The sequence below is a fragment of the Hyperolius riggenbachi genome, chromosome 1 (assembly GCF_040937935.1).
Source record: "Hyperolius riggenbachi isolate aHypRig1 chromosome 1, aHypRig1.pri, whole genome shotgun sequence".
Classification (NCBI taxonomy): domain Eukaryota; kingdom Metazoa; phylum Chordata; class Amphibia; order Anura; family Hyperoliidae; genus Hyperolius; species Hyperolius riggenbachi.
Genome location: NC_090646.1, coordinates 464,475,676 through 464,489,029, shown reverse-complemented (window position 1 = coordinate 464,489,029; position 13,354 = coordinate 464,475,676). Strand labels below are relative to the sequence as shown.

At 43.0% G+C, this 13,354-nt stretch overlaps 1 protein-coding gene across 2 annotated transcripts in view; it reads right to left on the bottom strand.

Moving 5' to 3' along the window:
- The window catches only part of CORO1C (coronin 1C), a 124,177-nt gene that overhangs the window by 12,261 nt on the left and 98,562 nt on the right, over positions 1–13,354 (bottom strand). For both annotated transcript variants that reach the window (XM_068239603.1, XM_068239610.1), the window contains exons 3-4: positions 4,756–4,878; positions 1,284–1,413 (exon numbers count right to left, since the gene is read on the bottom strand). In XM_068239603.1, the coding sequence (XP_068095704.1) occupies positions 1,284–1,413; positions 4,756–4,878 (253 nt within the window). The remainder of the gene's footprint in view (positions 1–1,283; positions 1,414–4,755; positions 4,879–13,354) is intronic.

Sequence of the window (13,354 nt, the reverse complement as noted above, 5' to 3'; positions counted from 1 at the left end):
CTCCTTTTGAACCGCTAAGAATAAAGCACATTTGAATTGAAACTCGAGGGCCACATAAAATCTTAAAGTGACTCTGTAACAAAAATTACAACTTTTTTTCTACCATCCTACAAGTTCCTAAACCTATTCTTATCTGTTCTGGCTCACTGCAGCACTTTGTACTATCACGGTCTCTGTAATAAATCAATGTATCTTTCCCCTGTCAGACTTGTCGGCCTGTGTCTGGAAGGCTGCCAACTCTTCCGTGCTGGTCTGTTCCTCTATGCACAGTCTCCAGGCCCCTCTATGCACACTCCAGTGTGTGTTTTATTTACATAAGCCAGCAGCGTCTCTGCTATCTTATCAGTGATAGAAGACAGCTGGATAAAAATCCTCCTCTGTAGGCTGTGAAAGTAGCTGGCTGACACATACTGAAGAATTACAAACACAGGCAGAGCTGTCTGCAGCAAGCCTGTAATGTTCAGTGCATGAGAGAAGCTGGGGACAGAAGGTAAACACACAATTGATCTTTTGAGATTCAAAAGGAAAGCTGTATACAGCCTGCTTGTGCATGGATGTATTTTCTATGTGTGGACATATTGTACATCAATCTACTTCCTGTTTTGGTGGCTATTTTGTTTGTTTATAAACAAACTTTTAAAAACTGTTTTTGACTACTTTTAATGCGGCGGGGAGCGGCGAAATTGTGACAGAAGGTAATAGGAGATGTCCCCTAACACACTGGTATGTTTACTTTTGTGCGATTTTAACAATACAGATTCTCTTTAAGGCCAGATTCGGCCAGTGGTTGTGGAGGTTGACACCTGTGCTCCAGTGTCCCAAAGAAAAAAAATGGATACAAACATTTTGGAAACTGCTTTTTTTTCCCCTTTGAGACATCTTGATTAAAGCAGACCTAAGATCATGACAGTATGTTATAGCTTCTGACCACTCTATACATAAACTATCTGCCTGTTAATGTGTCTCCCCCCTGTGCCTTCAGGACTGCTAGCAATCATGTCAGTCTACTCTTATAATTTCACTATTTGTGTGTAGACTTTATGACTTTTTCCAATCATTTCTAGGGTAGGCAATACAGCAAAAGAATGCCCTGGAGGTTTATGAGTTAATGGACAACAGGTTAGAAAGCAAGAAAAGGTAAAAGGTTTTATTTTGCAATGCAGTACCCGAAGCAATCTGAAATCATATCTAAGGAATAGGTTTCTCATAAAACTTGCAGATCACTGTTTAGTTCTAACTGTAACATCCCATAAAATGACAAAATGAAGTCCACAATACGATACCTGCACTCATCAACACATTCCTAGCTGTAGGATGCCATGTAATAATGCCAACCCGCTTAGAATGACCCTCCAAGACTACTACAGGATCTGTAAGTGGCTGGGTTAAGCCATTCTCTGGGATCTGCCAAACCTGGAGGGGAAAAAAATGCAAAAAGTTCAATTATATGAACAAAGAAAGTGATACTCAGTTTAGGTAGAACATGTAAAAAAAAAAAAATATTTGACCAACAGTGAATATGGAACAAAACCATTCTCTACCACGTAGTTCTAACTGGCTCAATCAATATACCATACCAAAATACAACAGGAGAGCGCTCTGCCCATGAGCATAAAGTCTAAAAGGGAAAGTGGGTGGACACAAAATGTCCATAGGCCCATTATAAAGTTACTTGGTGAAAAAAAAATTGATTTCTAGATTGCTGTTGAATATTGATAAAAAAGGGAAGAATTCAAACTAGGGTTGGGAGAATGTAAGAAGTCCAGTATGCAGCTAGGGAAAGAGATCACAGGAGTAGAGGATATTAGGAGAGCTGAGGTTGTGAAAGAGGTTATCTGTAAATGAGGAGTGATGTATGGAAGCATCAGATTGGAGGGATCTTTGATAGTAAAAGTTGGAAGTTTTAACGATTCCCTTTGTTGGGAAACCAGTAGAGTGATTAGCAATTGGTAAAAGCAAGAAGTTTTGAATCAGGATGATACCATTTATTAACGGAGATAAATAAAAAGTAAGCTTTTGGCTAATAAGCCAATAAATGGCATCATCCTGATTCAAAAATTCTTGAGAAATAAATACGAACCTAAATGTCCAAAATGCCAGGTTCACCGTTTCACTGTGTATGGGAATGCCCTAGGATCTTTTCTTTTTTGGGATTTGATATGTATGTTACGGCCAGAACACGAACTTTGGCCACTTCTAGTCCTGGCCGGCCATTTCGGGTTCTGGCCGGCCAATGTGCGAAGTGGCCGCTGCGCTGCGGCCAATGTGAGAAATGGAATGAATTATGTAACATTCATGTATCTGCTGGCCCCAGCGCAGTGGCCAAATGTATCGCAACTTAGTTATTTTAATGAAATTAAGCCGGCGGCAATGTAGCAGATGAAGCCGCCGGCTTTTTCTCTGCCTCTCTCTCCTCCCCCCCGCCACTCTCTCCTCTTTATGGGGACGCGTGTCCCCTCCAGAGTCGTTCGTCGCGGCAGCGAATCCTGCCGTTCTTGCAGAGCGGGTGCTGGCAGAAGCAATGTCTGCAGCCTCCCCGCTCTGCTTCCCTGGTGCAACGAACGACTCTGGAGGGGACACGAGTGCTGCCCATAATAAGAGAAGGAGAGAGAGGCGGGGGGAGGAGAGAGAGGCAGAGCAAAAGCCGGTGGCTTCATCGCCGCCGGCTTAATTTCATTAAAAATAACTAAGTTGCGATACATTTGGACGCTGCGCTGCGGCCAGAATATACATGAATGTTACACGATTCATTCCATTTCTCACATTGGCCGCAGCGCAGCAGCCACTTCGCACATTGGCCGGCCAGAACCCGAAGTGGCCGGCCAGAACTAGAAGTGGCCAAACTTCGGGTTCTGGCCGTAACATGTATACTGATCCAGAAAATGTGCGGGAAGAAGATTTCGAAAGACCTACATCTTTTCCTGTTGAACTACAGCAAACCTGTGGAAAATGCTGATCCCAAGGACGTGCCGAGCATATATTGGTACACACGGCGCTTATAGCTGTTAGAAAAGTGATTTTTAACAGGTGGATTTTCCCCGCGACACCCAGAATTGGAGAAGTAAAGAAAATAAAAAGTAAATTGAGATTCCTCTTTGAAAGTAAAAATGTATGACTTTGGCACACAAAAGTGAATATACTAAAAGGCTATTTACAATATTCTATTATACCAAATGGGAAATTATCATAATGGATCCATTTGAAATATATGGAATGGTACTGTGTGGAGCAACTGCACGGCATGTTGGGGAAACTCGAGTAGCACAGTAGCAAAAGCTGAAGACAGATCAAGAAGAATGATCATAGAACAGTAGTCTTTTCGATTTGGCAGTAAGTAAAGTCAATGGTCAACGTGAGCAGTACAATGGAGGGGGCAGCATCAGTAGAATGGTTAGGCGGAAACTAGACTGAAGTTAATTTAGGAAGAAGTTAACTGAGGGATAGTCAAGCATGTAGAAAGGGAAGGTCCGAGCTGACAAAAAACAAACAAACTCCAGTTACCTGGGGCTTCCTCCAGCCCCTGGCAGTCGTTCTGTGCCCTCGCCGCAGCTCCTCTCAATCCCGGTGTCCTGCGCTGAAAAAGCGGGTCACGTGACGTCATCGGGTCTCTACTGCGCAGTAGAGACCCGATGGCGTCGCATACACCACGTGACCCCAGCCGTGGAGCGCACATAAAGCCGACCTGGCGAGGTCAGCCAGGAGTGAGAGGCGCTGTGGCGAGGGCACAGAACGACTGCCAGGGGCTGGAGGAAGCCCCAGGTACATGGAGTTTGTTTGTATTTTGTCTTGTTGTTTCCTTTAAGTGAACTTATTTAAACAAGTCTGGATGAAAAAGGAAGAGAGCGGCTTGAGTGCTGAAGGGTCAAAAGTTAAAACAGTAGGTATGAAAGTGCCAGTTTAAAAAAGGAAAGGTCAGCCTCCATATCACTCTCACCTTGGGTTCACTTTAAGGGCACTGTGGTCAGAATGGAAAAGGAAAGCTAGAGAAGTTGGACAGGGATGTTTGAAGTCATAGCTGCGAGTCTCAGCCGAAGCTTAGGCCCCTTTCACATCACAAACGCGGATGACCATGCGTGTAGAACGCAACGCATGCGAACGCACGCCATCCGCGTTTGTGTGCGTTGCGTGGTTGATCCCATCACTGAAAAGTGAATGGGACAGCCACGCGTTTTTACAAAAAATGCGTGCAGCATGCGTTCCCAGACCGCACAGGTCCAGAATGCATGCAGTGTGAACATCAGACGGTGCACTCTATGCACTGTCTGATGTCGTGCGTGTCGGCCTCCTGCACGGGTTTCCAAAACGCGGCTGGAAACGTGTGCAGTGTGAACGGGGCCTTAGTGAGAGAACAGCAACGTGTGCAGTGTGAGCGGGGCCTTAGTGAGAGAGAAGCAACGAGCAAGAGAAGTTTGGTAGCATTCTGGCTGCTACGGTAGTGTTAATGGGGGAAAGATAATTAGGAGTATGTGAGTAGACCAGAACTGGGGCAGTCATGGAAGGCAGACAGTCCTGGGATGAGATCAATCACAGCAGGGATTGGAAGGAATACACACAGGCTGAGGAAAATACAAAATGGCAAAAGTTAAAAGGCAGAAGCAGGAGTAACTGGACCAACAGAACAGTGCTTGGAAAGGATACCAAATCCAACTAGGTTTGTTCTCTGGTCTAGGAGTACAGCGAGTTGTAGGGGTCTGCACAGTATAGTAAGTGAGGCAGTGTCAAAGGGAGGTAAGAGGAGCAAGAAATTGTTCTTACCATTACTGTGCAGTCCTCTGAGCCACTGGCAAGAACATTGTCATTATGTGGACACCAGTCAATGTCCAGCACTGGTCCTGTGTGGCCACACACGGTAGGGTAAGATTTGTCAATCCTTCCACTCTAGAATAGAAAACAAACATGTTCAGATTTTAAAGTAATGCAATAACAAATCCATACAGACTATACATTAGATCTGTCACTGAAATACACCACCAGCACTATGTAACATATAGGGATTCGGTTATGTGATCCATAAACTATGTGCCAGCAGATACACTTGACCAGACAGTTAAAGTTGAAATATAAGTAACAGCCAAATCGAGATGGCTTAAAGTACTGTACAAACTATATGACTTACCAATGTATCCAACTATGGAAAGTCAATGAGATGCAAATTAGATGCAAAAATCATGCTGCATAAGTGTAAAATTAGCACAATATTTGCATAAAGAAATTACTTGCATCTAATTGACCATTACCAATTGGCAGCTTATTACCTAATTTTTTCCTCCACTACAATTAAAAAGTAAAATTACAGCCTGGCATCACATTCAATAAAACCGTGAAGAGTTTTATCTAGCGTGTGCACGGGGCTTTAGATTAACAGCTCTCAGTAATGCCCTAAAGCCCATCTGATTCCATGCTAGTCCTTCCTCTCAGTAAACCTACAGCATACTTACGACATAGTATAGGGTAGGGGTGCTTTTAGCAACCAGTGCGCAGACATAGTGTAGCTGACTGGTAGCTAATCAATACATTTCTGAAAAGCACTAAGCAACCAACTGCTTTCTGATGTCCAGGTCTGGCCATTTTCCCTACTCAATGTTTCCAATGGCTGCTCTACTTATGTGACTCTGCTATGAGACACAGTAATCAGAAAGATTTCCTAAAGGTGGCCATACATCAGGCGACTTGGCAGCCGATCAACCATCAGATTCGATTATTATCATCGCATTGGATGAAAATCTGTGCTGCCAAGTGCATGCCAGACTATGCGACCAATTTCAGGAGGAAAATTGGTCGCATTGTCGATCACGCATGCTGCAAGATGTTGGGCCAACTTGCTCAATTGGGTGCGCGGTGGAAACAGCATGCAATTTCGCAGCGATAGACGAGCGCAACAAAACCCCATACCCTCCCCTAATGAAAATGTGCCCCCCCCCCCCCCCCCGATGCCCAGTGCAAGGTATACATTACCTGTCTGTGGCCTCTGCTTGTCCCCCGCTGCTCCGGGTGCATCCCACTGTACATACATGCACATCCCACCTGGTTCTAGTAAGGGCAAGCGTCTGACGCCACACTAGGAAACCACGTGGGGCGTGCATGACTGTAGGAGAAACTGAGGTCGCAGCGGTGGACAAACGGAGGTCGCAGACAGGTAATGTATATTTTACACTGGGCACCAGGTGGTGGAGAGCAGAGAGACATTTTTCATTAGGGAGAAAGTGTTGGGATAGTGGATGCGGCACACAAGGCCGATTCCCGATTGATTCCATGCTGAAATTGATAGGGAATCGGCCTGTGGTGTATTGGCAGTTAACAGATCTCTCTCATCAGATTAGATTAGACAGAGATTCGTCTCGGTCGTTTCTGCCCATACATCACTAGATGTATGGCTAGCTTAACAAAGGCGACTTGTCAGTTTGCTTTACATAGCATATAAATGAAAACAGCCTTGTTTCTACTACCCTGAGAAGTCTGTACTGAATTTCAGCTAGCTCACCCACCTTATCCATACGATTTCTCCTTAACAAGCTTAAAAATATACATTTTGACCTAATCTCAAAATGCAATAGCAGAAGTAGATCTCTATAATAAACAGTAAGAATGAGATAAACTGCATTAACTTTACTTCTACTAAATGACCACTAGTTGGTGATCTAAAACTGTTGTATAGCCAAATTAACCAAATGTTGATTGAATGACACATTCTGCATTTTTAAGACAAGAAAGAAAAATGTGATCTCAATTGAAGTATTTAGCAGATATTACAGTTGGTTTTACAGAACAGCATTAGAAAGTCAACTCATTACAAAGAAAATAAATCTTATTGATTACTTGGGAAAAGTGCCATAGAACAGACGTAGATGTCACGAATTTAATAGCAGAGGGAAGAAGGGGTGGCGGATGGAATGAAAGCTCAGAAGCTGCCTCTCTGCTGTGGTTGGCTGGCTTCATCAGTGTTACAGAATAAAATGTAGGTTTCTAAGATACCGCTGTGTATTCTGCAAGCGCATCCAAAAAAGGAAGAACATGGCCAGCCGTGCCTTTCACAAGGAAGGGCAGCCACTTTTGTACCAGCTGTCAAAAGGAATGAGCATTGTCAGAAATTCCTGTGGAGTTTCAACTTTAAAATAGGTATTATATACACTAGGTTTGTGCTCCTGCACAGTCAAGGCTAAAAAAAATAAATAAAGTGTTTCTGGAAACATGTTGGCGCAGGCAGTAGAGTACAGATCACACATTCTATTCATAGCAACACAAGGAAAAACAAGCCTAGTCAAACTTGGACTGGCATACAGATAACTATGTAATCTAACAAGTCTCTACACTGCATATTTCAATACATTACATCGCCTTTCAGAATTATTTACTGGTTAAAATTCAAACTGCGTGTAAGTGCATCTTGCAGCTAAAGCTACTATATCGATAGCAGTTCAATCTATGTATGGTTGATAGTGAAGGAAGATCTAACAGGAGAGTAGCACATTTCAGGAAGTGTATGTGTGCATGCTCCTAAATGCCATTCACCAAGAGAAAGCACATTGGAGGAAGTGTATGTGTGCATGCTCCTAAATGCCATTCACCAAGAGAAAGCACACTGCAGGAAGTGTATGTGTGCACGCTCCTAAATGCCATTCACCATGAGAAAGCACACTGCAGGAAGTGTATGTGTGCATGATCCTAAATGCCATTCACCACGAGAAAGCACACTGCAGGAAGTGTATGTGTGCACGCTCCTAAATGCCATTCACCTTGAGCAAGCACACTGCAGGAAGTGTATGTGTGCATGCTCCTTAATGCCCTTCATTAAGAGAAAACACACTGCAGAAAATGTATGTGTGCATGATCTTACAAGCCCTTCACCAAGAGAAAGCACACTGCAGAAAGTGTATGTGTGCACGCTCCTAAATGTCATTCACCACGAGAAGGCACACTGCAGGAAGTGTATGTGTGCACGCTCCTAAATGCCATTCACCATGAGAAAGAACACTGCAGGAAGTGTATGTGTGCATGATCCTACAAGCCCTTCTCCACGAGAAAGCACACTGCAGGAAGTGTATGTGTGCATGATCCTACAAGCCCTTCTCCACGAGAAAGCACACTGCAGGAAGTGTATGTGTGCATGCTCCTAAATGCCATTCACCACGAGAAAGCACACTGCAGGAAGTGTATGTGTGCATGCTCCTTAATGCCCTTCACCACGAGAAAGCACACTGCAGGAAGTGTATGTGTGCTTGAGCCTACATGCCCTTCACTAAGAGAAAGCACACTGCAGGAAGTGTATGTGTACATGATCCTACATGCCCTACAACACGAGAAAGCACACTGCAGGAAGTGTATGTGTGCTTGAGCCTACATGCCCGTCACACTTCCTGCAGTGTGCTTTCTCTTGGTGACGGGCATGTAGGCTCAAGCACACATACACTTCCTGCAGTGTGCTTTCTCGTGGTGTAGGGCATGTAGGATCGTGTATACATACACTTCCTGCAGTGTGCTTTCTCTTGGTATGCCTGCATGCTCCCAAGTTCCATCTAACAGAAAAGTACATTGCAGGAAATAGGTCTGCATGCTTTTAAATGCCATCCACCAGGTATTGAAAAAAAATCCCCATCAAATACTTATAAAAACTGATCGACATCTTCTAGCTTGTCCAACGTTTAGTTTAACAATTCATATCATTCCAATTTAGCTAATCAAATATAAGTAACCTATCAAAATACAAATAACAGCCCATTTATAAAGGTTCCATTGCCACTTATTATTAATCTAGCAAACCATCCCATTTACTACTTTAAAGTACACCTCTGGGACACATAAAAAGCACAGGCAGGCAAATAGGTACGCTGATGCTTAAAAATGTATCCTTACATGGCACACCATCCATGTATTCTTTACTGGAGTCCCAAATCTGCCAGGTTCTGGCATGTAGCTCCACCCCCTTGCCCAAAGCGACCCCGGCAATTGTTTATGTACACCAGGGGTGTGATTTAACTATCACCAGAGAGTGTTTAACACTATCACAGCGGCAAATGATATGGGCTACAAGGAAAACTGTGTTTGAGTCAAACAAGATATACCACAGCTTTATGCAGATACTTGCTTCAAGAAATAGAGCTACATGGGCCCAGGGCCGTGTAAACACTGTTATAAACTGTTCTATATCACCTTGCTTCGACACCACCGTCTCACAGATTGTGAGATTACTTGACTCTCCACACAGCAAGCAGGAGATAGACTTTCTCAGGCTTCTTCAATGTTTACGTTATTTATTCAGGAAACAGGAATACAGATAGATACATTCATCATATCCTAGCCATGCCAATCTTCATGTTGTGTTACAAGCTCTTGATTAGACTCCCTGCTGAAGTCAATCAGGTACCTTCTTCCTAACTACGTTACACTAAACTACCTATGTACAGCATACATTATATCAGATTACAGAAAGGAAGAACATGCTTAGAGGTCCCAGTCAGCCTTGCTAGCTAGTGCGAAAGTAAAGAGCAGAGTGCCCTCTCCATCGCACACTCCGGGTTTAATACAGACTAGGAAAGAGTTAAATATGACATCTTCGCCATCCCCTAGATCCGTCTATTGGTGGCCCCACTTGTGGTGTCATCATACACACCTACTCGATTAATAATCAATGAGACATTTGACATACATGCAGGAATGTGGATATTTACAAAACATGGCTGATGTTTATTGTTCCATGCCCAGGTCAGGGAGACCTGCGGCCTTGTTCAGAGAACAGCTTCTTGGTATGTTCTAGTTCTGCTGACAGAACTGCAGATTTTCTCTCCAATAGAAAATCCCCTTAAAGGGCAGGTCTGCTCATCAAGCCTTTTTGACCAACTCAGTCCAAATAACTGAGGCCTACTTAAGTTATAACAAACACTACTTTCACAGTTGGTGACACGTTGAGGTGGCCATACACTGATTGAACCATGTCCAATAGATGTTCTGATCATTATTATTTATTTTTTTTAAATCAGGAAAAGGTTTGCTGATTGAAAGAAAATCACTCAGTGTTCCACATGATATTGTCTTCACTTGTGCCCCTCCTAATATTTGGAGATTATGGATATAAGTGGACCAACTAGTTTTCTGGTACTGCTACATCTGATGGTACATCTACTTGTGTGTCTTGAGATATGTGCTGTCAAACTAAATGTCCTAATGCCAACCTTTATTTCCCCTCCAAACTGATGCACTTGTTCTGGAACACTGAAATGATCTTGCTTCCACCATAAATGTTTTTTTCATCTGGCAGATATTGGTTTGCATTGCTCAAACCTGCAAAAATTTGAATTGAATTTTTGGTCGAAAACCCAAATTGATCATTGTTTGGCCACCTTCACTCCATTCAAATGGATGGAGCCACAAACCCACGTTTAGGGTAATTACAGTAGGGAATTAAAGTCCTAAGCAACATTGCAAAAAAAAAAAAAAGACATAGATAAACACACGAGGGGCTGAATGGGTTCGTCCTCTTCTATTTAAAACTGAGGATGGCTAATTGACCACCCTGATATGACCCATTTGTAACAAAACTATAACCTTTATTGTGCATGTATTAAAAAAAATAGATGAATGTAGCCATTTACACTGTTGTATACAGTGTATGCTGCGCGTGAACTGACCTCAAGTGCTTACTGGTGGTGGATGTTACAGTGAAACACCAGTGTTGGAGCTGGCTATGCAAATGAAGTGTACTAGATCGGGTAGTATGGTATTACAGGACATCCTCATGAGTGCAGCCATACGGTCTGCGGTGGTTAAGGAATAAATGGGGGGGGCTGTATGAACAGAGCAGCCAAGTCTATACTTTCAAACTTTGTGCATGGAATTCCTATTACTTTTATATTTGAATAAATAGAAAGCGCCATTTTAGAATTTTGTCTCCATAAGATTTTAGTTGTAGCGCGATTGGAAGCATTAGGAAAGAAAGTATCCGCACTCTCCAATGGATGGCATGTAAGTGTTTATATTTAATAGACAAGACAGATAAAAAGGCTGACATGTTTCGGACCAGGTGTCCCTCTTCATAGCCCAACGTAACAACATTTGCTCACACCTTAAAGGGAACGTGAAGCGAGTAAAATTATTTAAAGAGTAACTGTCAGGCTGCAAAAGCTAATTTAAACCTCTATTCTCCTGTGTTAAACAGTTTAGAAGGAACTGGAAGCCAAAAAGGCAATACTGAAGTTAAAAATCTCTCTTACTTTGATTTTTGCTGAACAGCAAGGCTTGTTATTCCCAAGCTCCTAAGGAGGCCGGCAGGACGCATAACAGATACTGCAAAGCATTCTGGGGCTGCTTCTCCCCACTGCACTACCTTGGCCCTCCCCTTCATTTCCCTATCCCGTCCTAAGGCTGCTTTCACAGTGAGAAGTTACAGGCTCATGTTACAGCAGCTTGCAACTTGCAGCCCAGCTAAAACCAATGTGCTGTTCACAGGGAACATGTTCCGTTAGAGTATACTGCATGAGTCCGCTATTGTTCCTAGCCACATGGCTAATATTCACTGCACAGTAGTGTTGTCCGGATCATGAACCATTAGGATCTTTGATCCTGATCTTTTTTTGTAAGTTAAATCATCAGGAAGCAAGGTAAGGGAGGATATTACATCACCATTGGCTTCATACAAGACAAACATGGAACCTGCCATGAGCTGTCAGGAACATCATTCTCTGCAAATACTATATAAAAATTCTGTGAAATCCAAACGTGGACAGTGAAATGCATATGTAATGTAAGTACAGCCAATATTTAGCTACTGATATATGTGTTTTTTTTAGACCCTATACCTAACATCTCTTTAAAACAAACATGATGTAGCTGCAAATGAATATTGCATACTAACCTCACTGTCCATTCCTCTCAGAAGCTCCACATTTTCTTCTTACAGTGATCCCTTCCAGTTCTGACAATATTTTGTTTTGAAATATACCAGTTGCTGTCAGTTATATATCAGCAGCTGTCAGTTACAACTGAATGTGCAAGGTAATGTCCATGTTTCCCTATGGCTCAAGTGGGTGATATTACAGTTTAACAGTGTGCTGACGAGGAAGCGGTTACGGGGTAATGGCCATTTTTAAAATGGAGGATGGAAAATTCCAATGATCACAGTGGACAAAGACGACACCGGAAAGGAGAAAGATTGAGGAGTAGACTACAAAGGAGGTAAATATGACCTGTGTATGGTTATTTTGACTTTTTATTTTCAGTTCAGGTTCTCTAAGTCAGGGCTTTTTAACCTTTTCATTAATTGTACCACTTTTATCGCCTGAAAAATGTGAAGTACCACCAATGTGCCTGCGCAGATCTGACCGGATCAGGCTCGGCTGTTTCCACCGGAGCCCAAGAAAGATGGGCAGTAACTCATCACAAAGTTCAGTTCCCTCTTGCTCGCGCCTTGCTGTGCTGCCCTGCAGAATAGTTCAGACTTCATATCCATAGTAACCTGGCCAAAGTGAAGAGATAGCCAGGGGAATAATGCAGTGATGGCAAGTATACTTCAATTACAGGACGTAAGTAGTGATGTCACTTCCTGTATTTGAAGTATACCCGCCGTCACTGTCCATCATTCAACTGGCTGTCTCCTCACTGCTGATCTGAGGTCTGAATTATGCCGCAGGGCAGCACAGCAAGGAGTGAGCAAGGGGTAGCTAAACTTTGTGGGGGCAGGCCGGGACCAGGACAAGCAGTAGGCAGGCAATTAAGTGGCAGACAAGCTTGAAGTGTACCACCTGGCCAACAGCAAAGTACCACTGGTGGTACGCATACCACAGGTTGAAAAGCCCTGCTCTAAGTATTCTTAGACACACCCACTAGAGGTGTGCCCTATACATCTTGTAACATTTTAAAGTGACAGATCCAGAATTGTATCAGTACTGATATGGATACAAAAGATGAAAAAAATATATACAATAATAAAAACAAATTTATTAAAGAGATACAGATAAGCCTGTAAATCACAAGATCAGGATTAGATCCCACCTCGCATTCAAACCATCAGGAATGCAAGACTCCAACTGCATAATCCAAAACGCCTCCCTGAGGAGCAATTTGTGATAGACATCTCTAACCCACCCACCCCCCTTCTCTCTCTATGCCTTGATATACAAAACTGTGCATGTCACTGCCGTGTATGCTACGAAAATGTTTGGCGACTGTCGAAATCTTATCCATGTTCCAAGAGGCCCCTCTATAATGTTATGAGATTCTTTGTTGCAAACGTCAAGTGGTACAGCCAACATATTATACATTACAAAATGTACATGTAATTACATACATAACCATACGGGTACCGCAATTGATGAACTGATGAAAAGGGAACGTTTTACCATCATGTGTCGAGACAACACGACGG